The following is a 27,045-nucleotide window of genomic DNA, read 5'->3' as shown; positions in this document are numbered from 1 at the left end:
CTCTTCTTCCTCCGTGTCCTCCTCCCAGCCCAGCCATTCCTCCTCGCCGTCAACCGGCGGCGGGGAATCGTCGCCGGCCGCTCGGCGTCCTGGCTCTCTCCCACCAATGGCGCCGGCCCGGCAGGCTTTCCCTCGCTGGAGGTGTCGAACGGGAGCTGGGAGATGTAGCTCATCGTCGCTGGAGGTGTCAGATGGAGGCTTGGATGAATGGTGGCGTACGTACGGCGTACGTATGGGTCTTATTGAGCGCGGATGAACGGCGGCGCAGAAGTCGAAGAGAGCAGCGGTTGCTCTTCCGAGGAGTCGGAGCTCCATTCCGGCGGGGTTGGCGCGTCGTCGACGCGGTTGCCAATGCGACGGTTCCGCTTCCTGGCAAGCCGCATCGTCGCTACGTATGTGGCGGTTGAGCGTCCGAGCCGCCGACGGGTCGGGCCCCCGCCTCCTCGCCTCTCATTTCGTTGTGTCCGGCGTGCCCGGTGCGTCCCCTGTGGGACGGGGACGGGCTCGGGACGCCGGACACCGTATCGGGCCGCGCCGGACAAAAAAGGCCTTTGGGGCGCGCGACTGGGAACGTTTTTTTGTCCGGCGCGCCCCAGATCGCTTTGGGGGACGGTTTGGGGGACGCGACTGGAGATGCTCTAACTCGTGTACACACACGCTCGCCCTGCCTCTTGATTCTCGCATCCGCACCGGTCTAAATTTTATCGCGTATATGCAAAATTTCCATATGAAATGTTTCACATACGCAGCATTTAATTTCTATTGGATTCAGTTTTACGAATCCAACAATCAATATAGGAAAGAATTCTGAGGATCGAAATTCTGAGGATTTTGATACTCCGAATTTTGTACAAATATCCTTCCCGTTGTCGATCTGTCCCCGATCTCAGCAGGACCTCAAATTTGACTGTCGTCCTTTTCCTTGCCCATACACAATATTGTACTCCATCTTTAATAGGGTACTATTTATAATTCTTATTACATTTTAAGTTTGTTTGTACTATTATGAATGATTATCACTTCCGTCTTTAATTAATGGGGTCTGCACATTTTTTTAGTCAATACGACCTTAACGAGGTGTGGGGTTCTGCATCTGACAGTCCTAGTTCGGTGGAATTTTTTTGGAAAAAAATACGACCTACAAATTTTCAATCGACTGAGAACGTAACTAAATTTTAGTTGCAACCCATGTTGCAAGTCGTGACTAGCACGAATCGCAAAACAAATCTAACGGTTTGGATTTCTTTTAGTTGCATCTCTATTTGCAATTGAAAAACTGAAGAAAAAAAAAAGCTCAGCTGCAATACAACTTGCAACTAATATGTGCACAAATCATGATACAATCTGATGGTGTACGACTTGACTAAAAGTTAACGTAGTTCTCAACTAACTAAGAACTAGCAATTTCGATTTTTTTTTAACATGGCAACCTCTTGGTGAGGTCGCGTGGTTGCAGGTGTATTCTGGACTGCTGATTTATCTCTCGAGATTCCCGCTAGCCTTGGTAGATGGAAAAATTTCATTTCTCTCTCTTCATTTTATCTGAATCTCAAAGCAAAACGGACGGTGTCCAAACACACACAACGTGCGTGGAAGTACAAAGTATTTCCCTCCGTTATATAATCTCCGTTCCAACATATAAGACACAATTTGATTGCCAAAATCTATGATTTCACTAACTATTAATCCAATTAAAAAGTTCGCTTTCGGCTGGCTCAGTTTATGTCAGACCACCAAATAGATAGACACTATTAAGTTTGTACTGAAAAACACTTCGCACGGTTATTATTCTGCAACCATTGGAAAAAAATGTCCAAGAATGATTACTTGTCAAAGGAGAAAAAGAAGCCTAACTCTAAGATTGATTACAGTGCATTGCATTGTACGTAATCCAACATTAGCGTCACTGTACTGTTTAGTCTTACGGTACACATCGTCAAGTCATTTTCGGGACAGGCCGGCTGCCAGTGTCAACCAAAACGTTTCTGAACCAGGTCAGTCTTCATGCATGACAGCTTGCAGCGAATGCGAGTGTCATCCTAAGATTGAGTATGCATCTACCCCTGGTGGATGGGCGTTAAAGCCTTGTCCAAATCTGGAGATTTTGGTTTCCTAATCAGCTCCTCTTTTTTCTGGAGCAACCACTCAGCGAGATAATTTTATATGTAATTTAAGTCCACATGATAAATTCGTGGTTGCAATTGCAACCCCATGTGTTATTCTAAGATGCACGGAGCATAAAAATTTCAACGATTTTGAAGTCGGCTTAGTTCGAACTTAATTCTTGGCGAGAATGGCTTACAAAGCTATTTTATCAAAAAACAGTAGTTGTAAAGAACACAACCGGAGGAGTAACGCTACATCACTACAGGAATGGGAGGCTATGCCGAGGGCCAGGCTATACGCCGACGGCCAAAAGTCGGGGCCGTCGGCGTATGGCTCGGCCAGGCCAGCCTGCCCTTTCAACACTCGGCGAAACATGGCCGTCGGCGTAGCGACCTCTACGCCGAGGGCAGCGCTCGGCATATCTTTGGCCCTAGGCGTAGACAGGGCTACGCCGACGGCCACCCTCGGCGTAGGCTATTTTTCAAATTTGTCTAATTTTGTAAAAATCATAACTAATTCATATGATGTCGGAAAAATGCGTATGAGGTATCAAAATGTTCAGAAAAACATCCTCTATCCGTTTATGTCAAAATCATGCATATTTGAATCATGTAGAATAACATGTTAATATAGAAACAATTCAATCACTTTCTTATATGTTCTCAGGTTCCCGTTTTAGCCAGATGACAATTTAAACGAAGTCAGAAAATCTCGCGGAGCCGCATGGCATCATTTTATGTGTCCTAGTAACCACTCCAAAAGATGGAATTGGGATACGACAATTATTTTGGAAAACCCTTCACGAACAGGGCTATCATGTCCGGATTTCTATGGCTTTTAGGGCAATGAGTAGGAAACGGCCCGTGACACCGCATAGTTTGTCGGAACGAGACCATATTTGGCACGTGCGTGGTCCCTGGGATGGGAAGCAAGGCCCCGGGAGCGCATTTCCAATCCGACCCATGGGCGATGGTTTTTTCATTTTCGGGGTGCCAAAACAGGTTTTTTTGTGAAGGAACTACATGGGGCGCATTTTAGTATTGCGTGAGACCTCTGCGTAGTGGTAGGACACCGCCTTCGCACCCCATATCACATGCCATATGTGCGCGCTAGCTATCTGGGAATCCATGCGGCTTCCTGCGGTGTCCCGCCGAATCCGCTGGAAAGTGACCGGATTTGAACTAGGGCTACACTTTCCGTCGCTCAATAAATTCCGCAAAAATTGTTTTGAGGTCTATGACATATCAGTTTATGTGCTAATTTTTGTCCGTTTAGCGCGATGGTAAACGGGTGCACCAGCGCGCCCGGTACGACCATACCGCATCTCCGTGGGGCCCCCTTTTGGCCAAATGACAATTTAAACAAAGTCAGAAAATCCCGCGGAGCCGCATGACGTCATTTTATGTGTCCTAGTAACCACTCCAAAAGTCAGAATTAGGATACGGCAATTATTTTGGAAAACCCTTCACAAACAGGGCTATCACGTCCGAAGTTCTATGGCTTTTAGGGCAAATGAGTAGGAAACGGCCCGTGACACCGCATAGTTTGTCGGAACGAGGCCATATTTGGCACGTGCGTGGTCCCTGGGATGGGAAGCAAGGCCCCGGGAGCGGATTTCCAATCCGACCCATGGGCTATGGTTTTTTCATTTTCGGGGTGCCAAAACGGGTTTTTTTTGTGAAGGAACTACATAAGGCGCATTTTAGTATTGCGCGAGACCTCTGCGTAGTGGTAGGACACCGCCTTCGCACCACATATCACATGCCATATGTGCGCGCTAGTTATCTGGGAATCCATGCGGCTTCCTGCGGTATCCCGCCGAATCCGCTGGAAAGTGACCGGATTTGAACTAGGGCTACACTTTCCGTCGCTCAATAAATTCCGCAAAAAATGTTTTTAGGTCTATGACATATCAGTTTATGTGCCAATTTTTGTCCGTTTAGCGCGATGGTAAACGGGTGCACCAGCGCGCCCGGTACGGACATACCGCATCTCCGTGGGGGCCCGTTTTGGCCAAATGACAATTTAAACAAAGTCAGAAAATCCCGCGGAGCCGCATGGCGTCATTTTATGTATCCTAGTAACCACTCTAAAAGTCGGAATTAGGATACGGCAATTATTTTGGAAAACCCTTCACAAACAGGGCTATCACTTCCGGAGTTCTATGGCTTTTAGGGCAAATGAGTAGGAAACGGCCCGTGACATCGCATAGTTTGTCGGAACGAGGCCATATTTGGCACGTGCGTGGTCCCTGGGATGGGAAGCAAGGCCCCGGGAGCGGATTTCCAATCCGACCCATGGGCGATGGTTTTTTCATTTTCGGGGTGCCAAAACGGGTTTATTTTGTGAAGCAGCTACATGGGGCGCATTTTAGTATTGCGCGAGACCTCCGCGTAGTGGTAGGACACCGCCTTCGCACCACATATCACATGCCATATGTGCGCGCTAGCTATCTGGGAATCCATGCGGCTTCCTGCGGTGTCCCGCCGAATCCGCTGGAAACTGACCGGATTTGAACTAGGGGTACACTTTCCGTCGCTCAATAAATTCCGCAAAAAATGTTTTTATGTCTATAACACATCACTTTATGTGCTAATTTTTGTCCGTTTAGCGTGTTGGCGAACGGTGCACCACCCCGCCCGATACGGCCATTTCGCATCTCGCGAGGGGTCATGTTTTGGCCACATGTCAAATTGGGCGTCATATTTGGATTCCTCTAATTTTTAGGTTCAAATGATGATATGTATGTTATATTTAGATTCCTCTCATTTTTCTGATTGATTTAGACATATTATTTGTGGAATTTTGATTTTCCGATTTAAAGATATTAATTATTCAATATTAAATAGAAAAAAGACCAAAAAATAAAATCATTTTATTTTTATTTGAATTCAATATTATTATTACTTATATATATTCATTGTTGTCTACTTAAGTAATTGTTTGGGATTCAAAAATAAAGAAGTGTGCATCACGGTTCAAGGGTTAATAGGTTTGATATGCTATTATTATCAGCAAGAGGTGTCAATTCTATAATGGAAGCTCATTCGAATGGAACCAAAAAGTTAAGCGTGCTGAGGCTGGAGTAGTGTGAGGATGGGTGACCGACTGGGAAGTTTAACCATGATTGTAATTTGACATAAGATTAAGTGTAGTTAGAGTTAAAAGTGTATTGGGTGAAAGATAAACAAGTAAAAAAAAGAAAAAAGGAAAAAATTGTGTAAAAGAAATTAAAATTTTTAAATTTTTAAAAGTCTATGCCTAGGGTTTTGCCGTCGGCATATAGAAAAAAATATTTTTTTTTTGAATTTTTTTTTGAATTTTTTTGCAAACGGGAAATTTGAATTTTTTTAAAAGTCTATGCCGAGGGTTTTGCCGTCGGCGTAGCGTCCTACGCCGAGGGCCGGGCTACGCCGACGGCGATAGTGCCTTTGCCGAGGGACTTACACGCCGAGGAGCTATGCCGAGGGCGTCCCTCGGCATAGCCTACGACGAGGGCCAAAGCATGCTACGCCGAGGGTTCCCGGCCCTCGGCATATAGCCCCATTCCTGTAGTGCATCTACATTATGTGCCGAACTTCCAAAGAGATGCACCAGGTGCTAACCCCGCACTATCGGTGCTTAATCTTTTACCACGGATAATGTCGATCGTCGCCGTTGACCGATGATGGCTGGCCACCCTCTTCCTCCTTCTTCTCCGGCGCAGCACTCCACTGCACCGACCTGTCCTGACAGAAAGCCAATCGTTCACCTCTTAAGACACGGAGTGAACATTCAAATTAATAATATTTTCCACAATCAACAACATAAAATAAAAGTCATGTAATTTATGTGCACATGATAAATTTGTGGTTGCAATTGTAACCTCATGTCCAGACGCAAAAGAAATTGCAACCTCGTGCGTTATTCTGAGGTGCATGGAGCATAGTAAAATTTCATCGATTTCGAGGTCGACTAAGTTTTAACTTAATTCTTGGTTAGAATGATTTACAAAATCGTTCTGTTAAAAAAAAGTAGTCCAAGAGAACACAACAGTGAAGTAACGTACAGTACTTCTAGGTTCTGTACCGAAGTTCCAAAGAGATGCACCCGGTGCTAGCCCCGCCACTATCAGCGCATAATCCAACTTCGCTGAAAGTTTCTAGTCCTTTGCCATTCAAATTAACAACATTTCCCACAATCAACAACATAAAATAGAATTCAGTCGGCACGATCTCTACTTTCTTTCACAGTCACAAGAAGCAAACAAAACCCCCGAAGAAATTAATCCATCCGATCGATCTACTCTATCCACCCCTGGCTCCGACTGATTGATGGCGGCATGTGCTTGCTCCGGGGCAAGAAAATATCTGGGAAACACGTAGGTAAAAGCACGGCCGCCATTGATGACACGCACGCACAGGCAGGGCAGGTGGTAGGCGGCCATGGATGCCGTCAGCTCCGCCTTCGCCAGGAAGAAAAGAAGGGCGTCGGGGGCAAGCCGATTCAATGCGCCGGTCACGAGTTGGTTGGCGCCATAAAGTCTCCACCTTTCTCCACTCCCTTCTTCTTCTTCCTTCTCTCTCTTCCACTGCCAGTGCTTCGTCGTCATCAAGACATCGATCCCCTCTCCTCCTGCCAGTGCTTCTTCGATTCGTCTGTCTGTCTTCTTCGATTGGAGGAAGTGAAGTGAGGTTCTGAGGCGGGGAAGGATGGATCCGTCGGGGGCGTTCTCCCGGAGCTCGAGCAATGTGTCGTTGGCGTCGCTGGTCAGGAGCGGCAGCGGCGGGAGCGGGCGCGGCAGGGGCGGCGCCGTGGGGAGCAGGCGGATGATGCAGCGGGTGCTCCGCGGCGTCATCACCTTCATCTTTGCCATAGGTACGGACTACTCAAAATCCTCTCAGTTTCTTCGTCAGTTTGCTTTTTTGCCGGTCGATCTTGGGCTTTAAGCTGATCCGTGTCTCTGATGAGCCTCGGATGCATCTTCTCCAGTCTTAATTTCTTCAGATGTCGTGCCTGTTTCGCTCTTTCGGCTTGGTTCCTACCTATGGCCTGAGCAGAACAGGGATGTTTCTTTGGTGTACACCTTAGCTTCCAGCTTCAGTTCATACCGATGATATTTGTTCAGAAAAAAGGGGAGCATGTGTAGATGATAGCATCCATGCTCATCTATGTTTATGCAGACCTGTGTGCGGGGAGGGCAGGATCCGGGCGTTGCTCTTTCCATCTTGCTCACAAAATTTCTCTCCTTTTTCCCCTCCACTGCGAATGAACGGATTCTTCACCTGCAAAACTAGAGTTTTATTTCCTTCCATATTGAGCCTAAAATTTCGCATTCGGGCCTTGTTCAGTTTTCAGTGTTCACAAAATTAAGCGTGTGATCTTTGTGCAATTACGGTTGATCTGCTTCACATACTTCACACTGATCTTCTGAACGTTGACATGTCTCTTGTGCAGCCGGGCTGTTCCTGGGAGCCGTCACCGGCGGTCTGATCGGCCTCGCCACCGAGAGCGGCCTGTTCCGCGGCACGGGCATTGGCGCCATCACCGGCGCGCTGGTGTCCATCGAGGTCGTCGACTCCTCCATCCGCCTATGGCGCTCCCGCCGGTCCGGGATCTGGAGCATCCTCTACGTGGTAAGCGCCCTGAACCGCATGCTTGGTCCATGGATGGTTGGCAGCAAGTAGATAGGAGTAGGACAGCAAACTCGCAACTGACGCACACGCTTGCTTGCTCATCTAGGCTTCCTTGTCTGTTGATGTATCAGTGTTTCTTGCTTAAATTGCATTGACTAATTGTGCTCCTCACTTCGGCTAGCTAATGATGTGTTTATGTTGCACTGCTGCTGTAGAACCCTAAACATGCTCTCACCTTTTTAAAAGGCTGAAGTTCAGTGTTCATCCCAAAGTAAAGACCCATCTTTTTTTTTCCTTTGCTTTATGATGCACAGCTTGGATTAGAACTTTCTGAGTGGTGGTGTGCACCTCTTACGTATGTATCCTTGTCATCCGAAAATGTTTCGACCACAACAATTCTTCTGAGGCTGCATATCAGAATGAAAATGTCTTTTGATGCTACGAAACTTTGGGTTGGCTGAAACTTTCTGGTCTGCTTGAGCCTAACACACCTTTTAATTACTGGAAATACAGCTTAATGTGATCTACAGCCTCATCACGGGCAGGCTTGTCCGTGAGAAGGTTGATCCGGCGGTGCAGCGGGTGGTTCGCAGCCAGGTCAGTTCATCACCTGCAATACGTGCATGGTTGATGCAAAGCTACTGTCTAAAATTAGTTACTGCACTTTTTATTTTGTCTAAAAGTATCCTGCATGTTTATTTGGATATACAGATGAATGCCGTGGACTCATCGCAGTTCAGGGAGGCCCCTGACCTTTTCGAGATCGAGGGCACCAACGGCATGCCGAGGGCGTCGATTGATAAGCTGCCCGAGAACAGGATCACCGAGGAGTACAACCGCAACGCCGTCGGTGATCTTTCAGGATGCTCTGTCTGCCTCCAGGTCTGCCTGAAACCCGCTAACACCTAAAGCATACACCTCTCTGCAGTTTTTTGTACTCCCCAAAACCTCATTGCCTTCTGTCATGTAAACACTCAGATTGTTTTCCTCATTCTGTTTCCATGTGAAGATCATTGCTTGTTTAGAGTGATGAACTTCTTTTACGTGACTTCTTTTCGAACTTCTTTTTACATGATGTGTCCTCTAAACTTTTTGGTGATGTTGCTGGTGGTTTTCAGGATTTCCAGATTGGGGAGAAGGTGCGGAGCTTGCCCGATTGCTGGCACGTGTTCCACGTGCCGTGCATCGACGGCTGGCTGATCAAACACGGGTCGTGCCCGCTGTGCAGGAGGAAGCTCTAGATCATCATCATCACCATCCTCAACGACGATCGATGAAGAACTGTGCTCTGTTATTAGAAAGGAGGCTATGGTTGCTGCTTTGCATGCTGTGTGCGCGCGCTATGCCTGTGTTGCTGTTGCTAGGAGGCTGACATATCTATAGAACGAACCCTAAATTTATAGAGTTTTTGTTTTTTTGCTTTTGCTTTTTGATCTCTCTCCCGATCAATGTAATATAGTATGTACTACTGAAAAATGAAAAAGCACCGGACCGGCTTGCGCTTTGTTCTCTGGTAATGTTACATATCGCAATATTGTACAATATCTTGCATGGTCTCTGAATTATCGATTCATTTGACGATCAGTTGGTAACTTGATATGGTGAAATTCCTAACGAACATGAAATTTTGAGACCTTTTCCTTCTGGGACTGATTACGGATCTCACAACTTCAGTATGTCTTGGGGCTGTGGGCGTACACTTCAGGATCTGGCTGTCTTGCAAATGAATAGCTCTACTCCAAGTGATCCCTTCCCTGGCTGTATGTGCTGGAAGAAGTCTGCAACCAGGCATGAGAGTTTATAATCCCACTAACTTATTCTTGCAATAAAAGAAGAAAGCGTTACAACAAAGTAGAGATGACATACTTCCAAAGTGTTATTCCCGTGTTTCTCTAATATCTAGAGATGGCATACTTCCATGTCTTCGGTTTCAACAGGTTTGGGATAGGCCTTGGCGTATCTGCAGAGAGTAACAATACAAAAACTTATACTTAGAGGAACATCATTAAGGAAATGAAATTAAGGTTAAAGGAATAATTAATCTGTTCCAGTTTTCTGTCATATAATCATTAGATCATTATCTAACTAGGCACCTGGGAGCCGAATTGAGTTTCTGTCTAACTAGGGGAGTGATGTTTTGGCACATGGGAGCGTATGCTCCCTTTATTTTGAAATGCAAGTTAGACACATTTTAAAATGTTAAAAAATTTGAAACAAAAATTTCGTACGTACATCTTCATGTGCTACGCGTTCACAAAGTCGTTTCATGAAAAATCGACTTGTCGTGTGACGTGTGTAATAAAGACAAAATTCGGTGCTAAAGAAAAGATTTGTCACAAGATAAATTTTCTCTTTTTCTAGTAGACTACAAAAAAAATCATTTTTTCGTGAAACTTGACGAACACACATATAACTACTATATTATAGGGCAACCAACATCTTTTTTCCCATAATTTTGAGCTTCTTTCCGAATTAACCTCCTGCTGACACGTACTCTATTTAATAGTCTGCTTTTCGCTGATTTTTTTGGTGTGTGATTTCGGTGCCCCGTGCGATTTTTATGGTCGTGTTTACTGCATGCTCTCCTTTCTTTCCTTTTGTTTTCCGGGTGACTTTAGCTGGAACAGCGCACCGCTTTGACCAAGTTTAGTCTATTCGCGAGCGCCAGATAATCCTGGAAGAGTCTCCTCGGTGCTTCTCTCCCCAGCGTGCTACACAAGACGGAGCAGCAGCCGCGGCCGGCGCATCCTCGGCTCCACGGTGGCCTCCCTCCGTTCCCCGACGGCCGGCGCCTCCTCGGCTCCCCCGCCACCGGCGCGCGGCGGCCGGCGCCTCCTCAGTCCCGCGGCGGCCGGCATGCGCCCCGTCGGCCCCCCCGGAGGTCGGCGCGTCCGCGGCGGTTGGCGCCTCCTCGGCTCCCCGGCCGCCGGGCGTCCTCTGATGTGCAGAGGTCAGCGCGTCCGCGACAGCCAGCGTCTCCTCTGATGCGCGGCGTCCGGCGCGTTCTCGGCTCCCCGACGGCTAGAGTTCCTCTGATGCCCGGGGGCCGGCGCCTCCTTGGCTTTCCGGCGGCCGGTTACTTCTTCATGGCGAGCGGCAGCTGCAGTGGCTTCCGCAGCAAGCGGTAGCAGAAGATGGCGCCAGGTCGGCGATGACGAGTGGCATGGAGTTGACGGTCGTGACAGAGTGGACGACATGAACATGTGCTCACCGGTGACGCAGGCAGCGGGAAGAGCCATGGTTGCGGCGGCGCTTCGACGTTTTGACCGAGGGAGATGCGGGACCATAGCTGCCGTCGGAGGAGCACAAGTATTTTCTCGACCACCCCTCTCTCGTGTGCACTCTTTCTTAGCCGATGGCGCCAAGAGGCAAGAGCTCAAAGGCAGAAGCCCGTGAACTTTGATCTCAAGTTCATGGATATTCTTCAACTGAGCCACGGTAACATGTTCCCTTGCTCTCTAGGTATGTTCACTCAATCCTCTTCCAAGGGTTTTGTTTGATTGGACTAAGTCAAGCTTAGATCTACATTTTGAATGAGAATTATTTTTCCTAGCTCCTTTTGCTGCTCAAGCCTATAATCCCATTTTGTGTACATAAATTTGTAGGGATGTTGCCATGGTGGACTCATAGTGCAGCAAACGGTGTGCGTCAGTTCACGTTGGAGAGGAAGATATGGACCAAGTTGTGAGAGTTGCAAAATCTGGAAAAGGTCAGATTTCCTACTGATATATGGATTATATAACTGTACCATGGCAGTTCAATACAGCAAGCTAGGTCGCTTTCTACCTTTTCTGTTTTCTCTTCGTATGCTGATTTTTGTGTCTCGAACAAAAGCTGCATATCTCTATTAATCGAGCATATCTGCAGATGAGGAGGCAAATGAACATCATCACCAGCTAGGAGATGGTGAGCGCCACAGGGCACGTACTTCATGTTCTCTGATGAGGAGAGTACCCTCGCTGTCATCCATCCACGGCTCCGCTCGCCGATCAATAAGATACCATTCTCATCTGTCTCTGCCTTCTCCTGCTTATGTTCTCTTATACAACATATGCATTCAGTAATTTTGTTGCATGTATTAGTTTCCTCGCTTTATGTTGATTCTTTCTACCACACGAGTTTGCTATTTCTCCATACATATTTCTCCTAATATGAGTAGTAAGTGAAAGTTGAAGATTAAAATAATGTTGTTAATATTTGCATTTTTGAAACATTCTTCAAATGATCAGATAATGTGTTAATGCTATATATGTTCGAAGAATGTTTTTCACAATTACTTAAACATGAGAACATATGTAAATCCTATTGTAGTTCCCTGTTTTCCTTTGCATTTAGAGAACATATACAGCTTGAGATATATGCACTCACAGAAAGTAGATTAATTGGGATGAGTCGATGATGCATACATATCTTTTGGACTAAGTTAGCTTCTAGGATGTTGCAACCAGTTGATAAAATTTTTAGGCACTGCTGTTATCACCATGTGTTGTCAGCATTTAAATACTCAGTACATTCTGGCCATTTAAAATCATATCTACATTTCAATTGGCAGTACTTGAAAATTTTACATCTTAATAAGTGATGATATACATAAGGGATATGGATGAGCGAGTTCAAACAGGTGAGGTAATCTCTAAATTGTATTCATCCTTAAAATGAATGAGTGGACCTTCTTCTGCCCATTTCGAAAAAATGGCATGGTAGAAGCAACGAGAGAATAGAACTCTCTACATTCGAATGACTAAGACTTATACTTTTTTTAGAAGTGTTTCATGCGCGAAAACAACCATCATTACTCATTATGCTGCGCGTGACAGTGTGTTCGGTGTTGTTGGCCTATATGCGACTATTGAAGTACTTCAGAATAAACTTGGCACTCATTTTGCAATCTTAAGATTGCATTGCCATTGTTATTTATCTTTCAACAGCAAGAACATCGGCCTGTAACTTTGACATCTCTCTCATCTATGCATGTAAATGGCGTGTTCTTTTTTCTTCCTATTTTACTCTTGCCTACAACTTCAGACGCCATGTGCTCTCAGGTCCTTTTCCATGTCTGATGTAATTGAATTGTGCATCTGCTAAATGGCCTTACTTTACTCTTTGCCAGGAATGATAGACAATGAGTAGTGAAGATATGGTGTTACTGCAATCAGGGTCACATCAAATCTTCCTAGCTGGCAAGCTAAAAGTACAGCGATGAAGGAGCCTGTGTCAGCTAGCCGTATTTCTGTGTATATATGGAATATAGCGACAAAGTAGCTTCTGTTAGCTAGCCGTACTTCTAGGTATGTAATCTAATAAATGGAGTTTTATTTATGAAACAATTATTCATCTTTTTGTGTGTTCAGGGGTGGTAACGGTCATATTAATTAAATGGATCTCGGTTAGGTAAACAGTCATACTATCTAAATTGAGTCCTACTTTCGTACTTCACCATCTGTTAAATTTTAATCACCAGAAATGTGTCCTCTTATCTAATGTAATCTTATAAACTCTGCAATCATGTCCAAATATGAATTAGCACTACAGCTAATCCTAATTTTATAGATGAATTTGCGTTGGCACCACTAGGTCATGTGGATTGGATCTGACGCATGCAATAGCAATAAGGGAAGCAAGCAAGTTGCTGCCCCATCTTTCTCTGATGTGCAAGGATCACTGTAATTTGTAACTTTTGATATAGTCTAAGGATATGATGTTTCATATAATCCAAGCTGTGGCATTCTGACTGAGTAGTGTGAACTGGCGGTTGTAGTTTATGAATGTGTAGAGGCAAAATTTCTGAAAGCAGTCCATACTTGCTGAATAAGGTGACTCATATCTGAACTTCTATGCACTTTAAATCTCTTTCAGGGCGAATCCAGGGTCACACACACACGGGGCACTAGCGTGGCAGCGAGTCCGGCGACCACCGGCGCAGGAACTCTAGCTTCCAGGTGAACCATTCCTCTCCCTGCCTTTTTTTACTTCCCTTGATCTGATAATTTATCACATATTTTCTTTTCTTTTTTCAGTTCAGTCAAGTCAAGCCATCACTGCTTTACCACATTGCATGGTGGGGGCCTAGGTGTGTGGAAGTACTTACCGGTTGCCGCCCATCATGGAGGCGTTGGTCAAGGCCAAGGCAACATGCTCCTTGCTATTGGAGTCCATGGTGCAGATCTCCTATGGTGCATATCCGTTCAGTGACAGACTTATTCAACTTTCTCAAGCTATTCCCACACTTTGATTTCATTCAGGTACCTAGCCTACCAAATTTGAGGTTTTGCAGTGTATATATATACACTTATGGGAAATATTGGTAGCTGAATGCAACCAATTGTTTTGGCTCAGTTGTGCATATTCTGTATTCATCTACTACCTATGTGTAATTAAGGCCTTCTCATCTTAAATCCCAGACTACAAATTTTCTGCGAATAAATATTTAATGACTATGTAGGTATGACAGAATATACCCATATATTTTTGATAGATTAGCCAAGTAGGGATTAACTGGTTTATAACAAAGTTTGCAAAAGGCTACTATTTCAGCAATCAAGCATTCAAATTTATTGATGTAATTTATATTCCAATTGTTTGCAATATTCTGAGTAAACTGACCTTACATACAATTGAAGCACGTGGAGCTACTACTGTGATTTAGATTTCGATTCCAACTGCTTGCAGTACTATGATAAATATTCCATACTTTTCAATTCTAGCTGCTTGCAATATTCTAAGATATGTTCCCTCACTACCAGGTCAATGCTCTCATATGAATCTCTCATATCAGCCAATTCGCAACAGTTGAGATATTTAATTGACCAATTGATCAAGAAAGAAATAATTTCTATCACGTTGCTAACTGATGTTAAATCTGCCACCAGGTAGTTGGTCCTCTTTAATGGGAATGCAAAATAAACTTAGTAAGAACAGTAAGAAGTTACCTACTGCATTCTGAGTTTTACAGGATAGTCCTTTTTTTGTATTAGTATCTTTCAATGTGTGCCTCTGATTGTTTCATGTCAATGTTTTAAAAATTGTAAATACATTATTGACCTATTTAGCTAACTTATCTCAGATAGAGTAAGCATACCACTTTCTAATTGTCGTTATTAATTAGAAGTAAACATGCCTTACCTTTTGCTGTCAGTTTTTTGGCATCATTATTATGTTCGGAAATATTTTCAACACAGTTGGTGTTGTATATAGTTTATTATAGCAAGCCGATAACCCTTGCATAATTATGTGGAGGTTATGTGGATTGCCTACTGTTATCTTCTTTATGAATTATTAGTTGGGGGTACATATTCTTCATTTTATATTTGTACATGCATACATCCTGCTAGGCCTATGATCTTAAGTCATGTGTTCTTTGCAGAAATGGAATTTTGACACAGATAGATCAAAGGAAATATTCTGAATTTTTGGCAATCAGGTAATTATATTTATCATAAATGCCCCGCCTTATCGCTAATTGCAGATCTGTTCTCCTATTTTCGTAGGGCCGTATCTCTATTCTAACAAAAGTGCATATCAGATTCGAAATATAACATGTTCACTAATATGTCAGATCTGAAATGCTAATCCTTTGTTTTTTTTTAGGGAAAACCCTCTTTTCATCTATTAGTTAGCCGAATTTTATCACCTTTCAAAGATAGAGGGCTAAGTTTTTTTTTTTCCTTTAAAATGATTTGCTAGGTATGCGGAAATAAGCAAAATTTTGTTTCACCTTAATTTTCATGCAATGGTCTTATTATTCTTTTCCATGATTACCTTCTTGATACCAAATTTATAGAAAGTTATCATGTTCAAAGATACTTAAGGCTTTTGGACAAAATGGATACACATCAGCATCAACTTTCCACCCAGATGGCATTATCCTTGGAATAGACAAGCTTTAAGCTGTTGTTAAAATTTGGGATGTAAAATGTCACGTGAGAAAACAAAAATATCACTCAGATTTGCATCGATGCCATGCTCTTCTAATGCCTCTACTATTAAACCAAATTAAATCTTTCTATAATATTGGGGAAGTGCATTATAAATGGATTGGCTGCAGGGCGTTCCTATTTAGTGTTTTACAGTTAATTAGATTCCTTCTCTAGATTAGTAATTAATTAAGTGGGATTGTTTAACTATCGTCAGTCTTGGCCTCTTTGAAATATGATCAAGTGGATATATAGTTTATAAATGGATTGGTTGCAGGGCGTTCCTAATGATGTTTGCATATAAAATTTTATAAAATTGCTACCTATCTGAATCAGTAACATTTCTATGGTTCCTAAAATGCAACTTTGATACAGTAAAGGAGGTGATCGAAGATTTGGTTGAGTCAGAGAATGAGATTACGGAGGCTAGACCCACAGAGAGGAGGAGCTCGACTGGTCGGACCAAGATGACACCACCAACGAAGAACCTCTGAGGGTACAGCCAGTGATGCCGTCATCCTCTCCTCCGAGGATGAAGATAACGCCAACGAGCGATGGCAAGAGGCTAGAATAATCAGAGCACTTGCCTGAGCATAGTGATCTACCCTACTACTTAAGTTTAGTTTACTGAATGTATGACTTAATCTAGCGTTGCATGCTATTAGTGTTTAGTGCCTAATGAGGTATGCAATGCAAGCTTCACTTCTAAATGTTTTTACACCGTTTTAACTTAAAATAGGAGCATATTTCACTATTCAACTTGCTGCTTCCTTCACGGCGCGGCGTGCCGCCGCGCCAGTCCTTGCTAGTATATATTATGGAGATGTACATGTAAATTTTTTTAACACTTAGAAATATATTAAGGGAGTACATTTAATACTGGAAAGTAAGAGAAGGTAGTAATTGCTATGTGCTTACTTCCATAATGATGGGCATCTATGTCTTCCTCCTGCATGCTGCCCAGCCGTTGCTGCAGGCTTGTAGGGAGCGTCTTCATACCAAGACATTCTGTAATGGTAAGGCGTTGGAGAGATGAGTATGCTTGCGGCCCATCCGGTAGGGATGATAGGGTATTGCAGTCACGAAGTTTAAGGAGCTCCAACAATGGGAGCTCTCCCGAGCAAGATTCCAGAGATGTCAACCCATCACAGCGCCTTATGTCTATTTCCTTGAGGGACGGGGAAAGATGGAGAACCCCTGTTAAGCCATCACACATATCTAATTTTAATTCTTCTAAGTGCTCCACCCAGGCTTCAGGCGATGATAAGGATGAAACTTCCTGTATATTAGATGACCCATGATGAATCGACAATGCTGAGTGTGCCTGCTGCACCCTCCTGCCGAAGTTAGACTTAAGCTTACTGCACCCCGAAATTTTCATTCTCCTGAGAGATGGAGGGATGCTGAAGACCTCAACCAAGCTGCCACAGCACCATATCGTCAGAGACTCTAGACCTGGCAGGAGCTGTTTCGTTTGTGACGATGTTGATGACTCAGCAGGAGCTTGTCTATATCCAGTCAGTTCACTGCAGCGATCAATCCGAAGCCTCCTCAAGGATACCAATCCTTCAAACTCTTTCTCTGGCCAGTATACGAGCGCAAAGCACCAATAAATTGACAAATCTTGAAGGTGTACAAAACATGCACACAGCTCTATCACATCTGAGTTAAAGTATTTTAACACCAATACTGCTAGAGGAAAATCAAGATAATTCCATTTTTCCTTTCCGTCCAGCACTTCCCTTAGAGTATGCTCAGCCATGGTTTTTTCCATCAAATGTTGCTCATCCGTGCCACCGCCTTCAATGTTACTCAGTTCCAGATTGGTCAATGAAGTCTTATGTCTAGCTACCCACAGCAACAACTGGCCCTCACGTCCTTCCATGTTTAACGCACTGAGCTTTGGTGATTTAGCTGTAGTTGTTAACTCTTGACATCTATGAAGACTTGCATTCTGAAGGTTAGGGAAGGTTGGACGTCCTGGCAGTTTTTTCAACTTTCCGCAACCAGTAATATACAACTTCTCAAGCAGAGGAAACATTATCTCGTCTCCTTGCATCGTATCATCATCTGTGTCCCACCATCTCTCCAAACTGTCAAGATCTTCTAGTGTAAGCTCCTTCAGATTTGGGAATGCAAAGGATGTATCATTGTGACGGTTGAACAACCATTTCAATCGTGAACAGTTGAAAAGATGGATCTCACCAATGTTTGGCAACCTAGCCAACGTCATTGGAAACGTGGTTGCTCCATATGAGTGTATTCTTATAGCATATAACCCTTCATGAGGTTTTAGTTTCTCCAGCACTCTTGCATCATTCACATTACTCGATGTATAATAAAGACGTCTGGTCCACTTTAATGTTAACTCTCTTATTTCCTTCTTCTCCATGAGGTTTGCCGCTGCTGCATCTTTTTCGGTGACGTTCTCTAGAGAACTTAGCTCTAGTTGACCACCAAGATTTAAATGCCCGAGCTCTCCAACCTTACTGCAATCAGAGCCACTACCTGCTACAAAACATGTAAGCGTCTGTAGGGATGTGAGTTTTCTGAGGTCTTGAGGCATGCTCTTCAGCGCTGGACAACATTGTGTGTAAACGTGTCGAAGGGCAGTCATATACTTCATTTGTCTTGGAAGTCCACCAAGCAATTTGCAGCCAGAGAGGTTCAGCGTTTGCAGGTTGTATAGAGTACTCATATCTTCAGGAACTGCTCTGATAGAACTTCTTGAGAGATCTAAGTATCTCAAGACATGTAGATGGTTTGGATTCAGAGGAAATGATGGTATATGTAAACGGAGCTGTAATGCTTGTAAAGAGCTGTATTTCGATTGATGCTGCAATGAACTACTCAGAGGGATATCACACATAAGTGTTTGAATAGTTGCAGAGCTGTTCTTCAGAGATCTATTCAATTTTCTTTCGGGTTTCTGGCATGACAGAAATAATTTCCGAGCAGTGTTTGGAAGCCATTCACTCTGACTTCGTTCCTTGGTCACGACAACAGATTTAAGCATGCTTGGTTCCTCGGTTGCGAAGGCACATTCCTTTTCCATTACAGACATTGCAACATCATGCATAAGATCATAAATTTGACATGTAGTAATGGAATAACAAACCCCCATGTGTTCAGTTTCCCGGACTGTGCCTTTGACTTGTTTCACATTCTGGAAGAATGACCTTGAAGCTAGCTCTCTAAATATTTGTTTGCCAACAGTTTCAAGACAAACTTGATTTTCTTGGACAATAAACCCATGTGCAATCCATAGTTGAATTAGCTTGTCCACATCAATCACGTAGCCTTTGGGGAATATAGCACAAAAGGCAAAGCATTGTTTCATACGCGACGGCAACACATTGTAGCTGAGTTTGAGTACTGGTAAGATTCCAGACTCCTCGGTGTAAATGTTGCTTCTGCTTGAAATAGCTTTCCATTCTTCCTCACTGGTCTTGGTGCGGAGTACAAAGCCCAGTGCTGCTGCAGCTAAAGGAGAACCAACACATCTCTTGACAATCTCACCAACCATATTCACCAACACAGCAGGCCTTTGCTCTTCCTTGTGCAAATGGCTGAATGCTCTTGTCTCGATGATTTCTTTGATAAATGTATCGTCCAAAGCTGCGAGATTATAAGCTTCAGTAGTGCCCAATATTTCAGCCATTCCTTCATCACGAGTTGTAGTCAAGACCACACTACCCCTGCCACCATGTTGAAGTCGGGCTATGAGATGTTCCCAGATATGAACCTGTTGTTTCCAGATATCATCCAACACAAGGAGGTACCTTTGCCCAGTCACAACATTTTGAAGGCTATCTAGCGGTGTCTTACTATGAGTTGCTTCTCTACCAACCTTCTTCTCGGGAACTGCCTCAATTATACTTTTAGCTAGAGAATCCACATCAAAGGCATCAGAGACACCCACCCATACCAGAAAATCGAAGTGCTTCTGAATTTCAGGTTCATTATAAACAAGCTGTGCTAATGTGGTCTTGCCCAGACCCCCCATTCCAACGATGGGAACAACTGTGAGAAATGGATTGTTAGCTTGGCCAACTAGTATGTCAACAATATTTTTATTATCTTTGGCTCTGGATTGATTGGTGATTTCCTTTAGATCAAAGATATCATGATCCGTCTCTCGCCACTGGTTGGATACAGGGGGTTGTTGTTGACGCTGAAAGTGAAAGGTACTCATTTCAGTCACAAGGACCTCGATGGCCTTCACAATTTTCCAGAGCTTTCTTCCCATCCTGTTACGGAATATGAAACGGTTGTGAGTGGGAAAGAGTTTTACCACATCGAAGCCAAGCTCCTTGTATTGTCCATTCCTCTTGGCTTCGCGACGAAGCACCTCGTACTTGAACTCATCAAAGACTTTATTCGCCTGGTAAGCTACTTTCTTGATGGCCTCGAGCCAAGCCTTGACACCTTCTTTGTGCGATGCCGCCTGCTCGGCGACAGTGATGACGTCCAAGATGGCTAACAAGCTGCGGTTCAGGATATCACGCTGCTTCTCCATGCCCTTCATCACTTTGTACTGGTCGAGGAGGTTGTTGGATGCCTTCTCCACGATGATTTTGACCAGTGGTTCAACCACCATGGTGGCCACAACCACCGCCATTGGAATACCAAGGAGACACAAGAATACAGAGAAGCACAAGTGCAGTGTAAGGTGGAGAAGAAAATGGTCCGAACAAGGTATGTTTGCTTGCTTGTAAGGACAATGAAAGGAAATGTAGCTAATATTGACTTCCGGGGGGAGAGGTACATGTAGATGTGTTTGATTCCATTTATTGATTGCATCCACTAGCACAATATAGAAACAACAGCTGTACACTTGTATTCTTTTAATAACAGAAGACTACTTCCGTACAGAGCCAACGCCTTCTGCAGTGTTGTGCTCTCACCAAGAGGAACTTCGTCTGTCCAACAACCATCTTCAGTCAGTCGCCGCCGGGCACTTGCTTGGGGGCTGCATCTGTGTCTCCTGTGACCCATAAGTACGAACATATTGCTGCGAAGGATGCCAGCGCCTGTCACAAAGCTGGAGTATACGAACACTACGATTATGGTTATGTCAGACATCGTGATCGATGTAGGGGTTCTCCCCTTCCGACTTGATCAAAAAAAGACATCGTGATCGATCGATTCTTCTTGAGGTTGGAAACCTGGAATACCTCATCTCGCAGCATCCTAGCAATCCCGGAGAGAACAGAGAAAGTGTGGATCGTTAAGGATCCTCACTTTGTACCAAGGGCTACACAAGACGCTAAATGAACATATGGGTATTTTTATTTTTGGAATGGTAAGCCTCCAGGACAGCACTCAGAATTTTTAAGCCGCTAAATGGCAAACATAAAGTTTGTGTTAAGGGGTCTACTTTTTGTTGTACCTGCGTGTGTCTATGACAAACCACAAATTTGTGATGGTTTAGGGTTTCTTCTTTTCTTTTTGGATTGCTGGAATACATATGTTCATATCCAAATGCTTCTGACTTCCGAGAACGGAGAACCATCTGTATAATAGTGTGGATTTCTGGAATTTATGCTCTTCCAGCAGTCACAATTAAAAGTTGGGCTTGCTCACAGATTCAACACATCGCTTTTTAATAAATAAAATAACACAGCGAAAAGCTTCATTGACTTTCTTTTACGAATATGGACAGAAATTCAAGAAGAAGCAAAGAAAGTAAAAAGGTAATAAACCATGCGGAAACACTAGATACAAAAGTTTAATCCAAACTGCCTCGACAATTGCATTTCAGCAGCAAAAGCTACGGTAAAAAAATTGCCCATGGATATAACACTGTGTTACTATCTAGATAGTGTGTTGCCGTTGTTAGAGTAGTAGTAGAGATAGATCGAGATTACAATTCTAAACTACCTAATATGACTAAACCCATAATATACTCTAGCAGCCATCAATGGCATCTTGTATCAGTGCATCAATCACCACCTAACAAGATCAGTGCGTGATATTGTCATGCTTGCCAACTCGGTAAACAATACTATGAAAGGGGCGATGTAAGTAACATTGTTTGAAGCTGTGCTAATGAGAACAATTGGCTACATATAAGATAACCACTTTCCCTGTTCATTATCAAGGCTGATGCAAGTCTTGGGCTGATGTCATAAAGGAATATTTAAAACTAACAGACAATGAATACTTTGAAAGGGACGACGTGAGTAACATATTGTTTGAATTTGTGCTAATGAGGCCAGTTGGCTACATATTAGATAACCACTTTACCATGTTCGTTACCCAGGCTCATGCCATAAGATAATGCGCACTCCACCAAGCAATGTGATGCCTATTAACTTGATAATCAATACTATGAAAGAACTGCTTGAGTAATATAGTCTGTAGCTGTTGCTAATGGGGCCCAGTTGGCTACCTATGAGATACTAGTCTTCCCTGTCCATTGCCAATGCTACTGCCAGCCAGAATAGAAGACTCTTGTGTACTACCACCGTTATGAATTATACGTCCTCCTCAAAATTTGAGCCTAACTTTGATCATAAAAATAGAAGGGCGGGCCTGGTGCAGCGGTAGAGCCTCACCGCCTGTGACCGAGAGGTCCCAGGTTCGAGTCGCGGTCTCCTCACATTGCACTTTGTGAGGGTAAGGCTTGCCACTAACACCTTCCCCAGACCCCGCATAGTGCGGGAGCTCTCAGCACTAACACCTTCCCCAGAACCCGCATAGTGCGGGAGTTCTCAGCACTGAGTACGTCCTTTTTTATCATAAAAATAACTAATAATAATTATTTGTCACAAAAATTATGTTGGTGGAAAATTCTTTTAAATATGAATTCAATTGTATAATTTATGTAGCATATAATTTATATTAATATGTTAAATTCATAGCCAAAGTGCTCAAATTTCGAGGGGCCTTATAATCCCTAACGGAGGGAGTATTATCAACCCCACTTTATACTGTTTGGATAAAACACTTAATTCCAGCCTCACAAACTGCCCAGCACAGTAAGCTTCGGCCATCTGGAGGTCTGAATATTCCTCCTTCCAGAGGGTGTCCATTCCAGTTAGATCAACACACTGTGCCGTTACGGACGATGCTATGCAATGAAGATGGAATGCTCATAGAATTGTAAAATTGTAAGAACAAAAAGGAGATTTAATACAACATTGTACTATTCTAAATCTTCTTATGTCATTGCCCACTATAGCCTATACCCTCCCTTTGCTCGCATGGTGCTAACCCTGTTGCAGCCTAGCTCTTTACACTACTATTTAGGTAACAGTGAGCAAGCGGGTATAAAGACGTTACAAAAACCGTTATAAAAAGGTAAAATAAAGCTTATAAATTTTTATGTCTTTTGAATCTATTGTGTTCTTGAAAAACACTGATGTTGCGTAGAAACTAAAGGAATTCTACGTTTTTTGGTCAGTTCAAGTGACATTTCTATCGCGTTTATGTTGGGTGATGCTCCTAGATGATTTTCATGTGTGTCAGAAACATAGAAAGGGCTAAGAAAATTTAGCACATAGAATAGAAATGAAGTCGATAGACTGACCTTATGTGAGATGGCATGTTTCATTTTGGTCGTGAACAACAATTGGTTTTGAACTTCATAAATTGGTTGGCTACCTGATCTACACGGGCGGAAAATCCCTTTCTCTACAATTGGTTTTGAACTTCATAAATGGGCGGGCAAACAAGTATGGCCAAACACATTTAAAAGATTAAACTAAGGTAGCATTTGCAAAAGTCACCTGAATACAACAGGAGTTGGGTTGAAGAGAGATCTCCAAAGTAAATGGGTAGACATATAAAGTAAAACATAAAAAATTCAACCACTACATATATTAAGGAGATATGAAGAGTTGTGTCGGCACAATACCCGCACCAACATTTGTCGATCCTTTGAACCGGTAAATGATTCGTCAGTAGATGCATAGGCTCTTGTGACTGTTCAACCTTTGCAGACATATCTCCATGTCGTTGGCTTCAGCAGCATAGGCTCTGCACAGATTAATAATGTAGAAACACTTAAGAGGAAGGGCATTACAGAAATGATGAATATAGGTTAATTAAAGGAACATTGAATTTGTTCCAATTTTGTGCTGAACTACTAGTAGATGCTATTATTATTATCTAACTAGTGCATTTAATAATTTTTAGTAATAAGGATTAATAGAGAAGGCAGTTGCTGCGTGCTTACTTCCATAATGATGGGCATCTATGAGTATGTGTTCCATCCGGATGCTGCCCAGCCGTTGCTGCAGACTTGTAGGGAGCATCTTGATACCAGCACTATCTAGAGAGCTGTTTGAGAGATGAGTACACTTGAGGCCCATCAGGTAGGGATGACAGGTTATTGCAAGCAGAAAGCACGAGGTACTCCAAAGACGGGCAAGATTCCAGGGATGTCAACCCATCGCAGCACCAAATGTTTAGATTCTTGAGGGACTGGGGAAGATATAGAACCCCTGTTAAGCTATGACATTTCACTAATGTTATTATTTTAAAATGCTCCGCCCCAGCTCCAAGTGGTGATGATGACGACACCTCCGGCATAGTACTAGATAACCCTTCATCAATCAACAATACCGACTGTCTGTGCTGCATCCTCCTGCGGAAGGTAGACTCAAGCTTACTGCACCAACCAATTGTCAATTTCCTGAGAGATGCAGGGGTGTTAAAGACCTCAACTAAACTATCACAATAATCTATTGTCAGAGACTCTAGACATGGCAGGAGCTGACTCATTTCTCAGGATGTTGATTGCTCGGCATGAGCCTGTGCATGTCCACTCAGATTCTTGCACTCCCATATACCAAGCAACCTTAAGGATACCAATCCTTCGAACTCTTTTTCTGGCTAGTGGACAAGCGCATGGGAACGCCAAATTGACAACTCTTGAAGGTGTACAAAACATGCACACAACGCTATTACACCTGAAAAGTCTTTTAACTTCAAAACTGCCACAGGTAAATCATGACCATTCCATTTTTCCTTGGCATCCAGCACTTCCTTCAAACCATGCTCAGCCACCGCCGAGGTTATTTATGTTTTTTTCGATAAAGGGAATATATTAATATCGAGAGATACCAATTACACCCAGCCTCTGCAACAACGCACCACCCTAATGGCACTACGGATGCACACAGCCAAAAAAAGAAAAAGAAAACTAAGAAACAAAAGTCCCGCTACAGTATCACGGACCTAACAACAGCAATACATCCACCACCATGACAACACCTGAATTGCGGACTCTCCAAAAACGACGCCTCCAAGAAGGGAACGAGTGCTCCAACACCGTCGTCGCCCGATCAAAGATCTTAGGTTTTCACCCTGAAGATAGTCCCCACTCTCAAAACAATGCCTCCACCAAGGTCACTGCCAGGCACAACCAGTTAAGGCCAGACCTTGGGTTTTCACCCTGAAAGGTAGGACTCTGCGCTTCACATGTGTTGTCGCCCCCACTTTCATACAGCTGATGTGAAGTCCGGACACCAAGCAACCCCCTCAACAACGCGGAGACTTGAACCTCCCTTAGCTAGTCCTCCCCTCCGGCCTTCATGAAATTCTCTTCTTCCGACTTTCATCATGGATCCATAGTCACTTGATGTCAACACAGAAAAAGAGCTTCGCGTTGCTCCCTCCAGAACCAAACGGTCGGAATAAACGCATGGGTGCGCACGACCGAATACCTCCGATCCAGCAAACTCCAGGCACAAAGCACTATTACATTCGCCGGCGGAGCCTTCCGGAACTCAACACTCCGGCTAGATCACGAGTCCAGGCCTCCGGTAGGTCTTCCTCTTCACGCAAGAGAGACCCTAGGACCACGCCCGCCACCTGCCACCAGGTCGACGGCGCCACCGCCATCCAGGGCCGCCGCCCTTGGTGCCGTGGTCCCAAACCTTGAGGAGGAGCAGTGCGAGATCCGTCTCCATCATTGCTGGCCGGGCGATGCCGAGGCTAGGACGGAAGGAGAGGATCGCGTCGCCATGTTCCGGATCCCCCATCACCGCCCGCCCGAAGGCCGCGACGAGGAAGAGGAGAGCTGCGCCCCCAGATCAAGGCCATGCCGCCGCCACCAACACCGGCCGCCCGGCGAGGGGCCGCTCCGCCACCACCCTCCACGGTCCGGGACCATCCCCCCGTGCGGAGGCTAGCCTCCTTCCACCGCACGGAGGAATCACGCGAGGAGCCCCCCCGCCCCCATCATCGGCCGCGCCCGGCTTCGCCGGCGGCGACCTCCGGGGACGACGAGGAGGGCGGGAGGAGGAGGGGGGACGGCGGCGGCGGCTAGGGTTTCCGCCCTAGGTCGCCCAGGAGGGGGAGCGACCCGAGGTTATTTATGTAATGTTTATCAGTTCCATATTGGTCAATGAAATCATATGTCGAGCTACCCATGAGAACAACTCTGCCTCACGTCCTTTCATGTTCAAAACACTCAGCTTTGGTGACTTAGCTGTAGTTGTCAGCATTGGATATCCATCAATATGAACACTCTGCGGGTTAGGAAAAGTCGGATGTCCTGGCAATGCTGTCAACCATTTGCAGTCCCTAATACACAATTTCTCAAGGAGAGGAAACATTATCACTTCTCCTTGCATCCTTGCATCTCATCGTATCTATTTCCCACCATCTCTATAAACAGACGAGACCTTCTAACGTAAGCTCCTTCAGATTGGGAAATGTGAAAGATTTGCAGCTCTCTACAACCGAAAAGATGGATCTCAACAATATTAGGGCCACAACCTGCAACAAATTCCCGAGCCCTCCAACAGTCCAACCTTGCTGCAGTTAGAGCCACTACCTGCAACAAAACATATAAGTGTATGTAGGGATGTGAGTTCTCTGAGGTCTCTAGGCATGCTCTTCAGCCTCTGGACGGAGGGCAGTCGTGTACTTCATTTGTGCACTTGTACAAGTTGTACAGAGTAAAACAAATCTACCTCGATCTGCATTTCTTGAACCAATCACGAATTCAGCTATCCCATCTTCAAACAGTTCAGCAAACACTGTCCGCTCTTTTCTGTTCTCTCGCCGCCGGGAGGAACTCCGTGCGTCCGGCAAAGGTCCCTCCTCCACTCCTTATTGCTGCACGATACGCTCCGGCGGCCGCGCGTTGAGGTAAATAATGAGAGGGGGAACGAGGGCGGCGGCGCCGGACGAGGGCGGCGGCGCCGGACGACGGCGCGCGATGGGGCGGGCGATGCCACGGCCTCCTCGTGCTCCACCGATATGTCCTGGCCCTCCGAATGCTCGCCGGGATTCCGGATGTGGCTTCAGGGAAGAAATTGCGGCGGCGGCGGATTCCGGACGGCGTTGTCTGGGATTTGGGGATCGGCCACCGTAGACGATGGGGAACGACCAAGCGATAGTTGTAGATAATGTCAAAAGTGAAAGTAGATGGTTTTCCGTGTACCTCCGGGTGT

The 27,045-nt window shown here is 44.6% G+C and overlaps 2 protein-coding genes and 1 long non-coding RNA gene across 3 annotated transcripts; 2 read left to right on the top strand and 1 right to left on the bottom strand.

Annotated features, from left to right (window-relative positions):
• The first annotated feature begins 6,770 nt into the window (after window positions 1-6,770).
• On the top strand, window positions 6,771-9,265 carry LOC124684297 (NEP1-interacting protein 1-like). The gene is made up of 5 exons (XM_047218642.1): window positions 6,771-6,963; window positions 7,543-7,721; window positions 8,235-8,318; window positions 8,433-8,603; window positions 8,840-9,265. The coding sequence occupies exons 1-5, from the start codon at window positions 6,798-6,800 to the stop codon at window positions 8,960-8,962; spliced, it is 723 nt and encodes a 240-aa protein (XP_047074598.1). The 5' UTR covers window positions 6,771-6,797; the 3' UTR covers window positions 8,963-9,265.
• Window positions 9,266-9,371: 106 nt separating this feature from the next.
• On the bottom strand, window positions 9,372-20,255 carry LOC124684295 (putative disease resistance protein RGA4). Its single transcript, XM_047218641.1, has 4 exons — window positions 16,553-20,255; window positions 15,551-15,563; window positions 9,588-9,671; window positions 9,372-9,488 (listed from the first exon to the last, which is right to left on the bottom strand). The coding sequence occupies exons 1-3, from the start codon at window positions 20,253-20,255 to the stop codon at window positions 9,614-9,616; spliced, it is 3,774 nt and encodes a 1,257-aa protein (XP_047074597.1). The 3' UTR covers window positions 9,372-9,488; window positions 9,588-9,613.
• Window positions 10,990-11,712, top strand: LOC124684296. Its single transcript, XR_006996973.1, has 3 exons — window positions 10,990-11,183; window positions 11,327-11,430; window positions 11,589-11,712. It is a non-coding gene; the product is annotated as an uncharacterized LOC124684296 (long non-coding RNA).
• Window positions 20,256-27,045: the final 6,790 nt, after the last annotated feature.

Source organism: Lolium rigidum, chromosome 1 (genome assembly GCF_022539505.1).
Source record: "Lolium rigidum isolate FL_2022 chromosome 1, APGP_CSIRO_Lrig_0.1, whole genome shotgun sequence".
Taxonomy (NCBI): Eukaryota; Viridiplantae; Streptophyta; class Magnoliopsida; order Poales; family Poaceae; genus Lolium; species Lolium rigidum.
Note: the sequence above shows the minus strand (reverse complement) of the source record. Positions and strands in the feature narration are given on the sequence as shown.

Bases quoted from the DNA above. Each gene is read 5' to 3' on its own strand.
- LOC124684297 (XM_047218642.1), top strand. From the start codon at position 6,798: ATGGATCCGTCGGGGGCGTTCTCCCGGAGCTCGAGCAATGTGTCGTTG. The intron at 6,964-7,542 runs GTACGGACTACT...TCTCTTGTGCAG, and splicing joins CACCTTCATCTTTGCCATAG to CCGGGCTGTTCCTGGGAGCC. The intron at 8,319-8,432 runs GTCAGTTCATCA...TTGGATATACAG, and splicing joins AGCGGGTGGTTCGCAGCCAG to ATGAATGCCGTGGACTCATC.
- LOC124684295 (XM_047218641.1), bottom strand. From the start codon at position 20,255: ATGGCGGTGGTTGTGGCCACCATGGTGGTTGAACCACTGGTCAAAATC.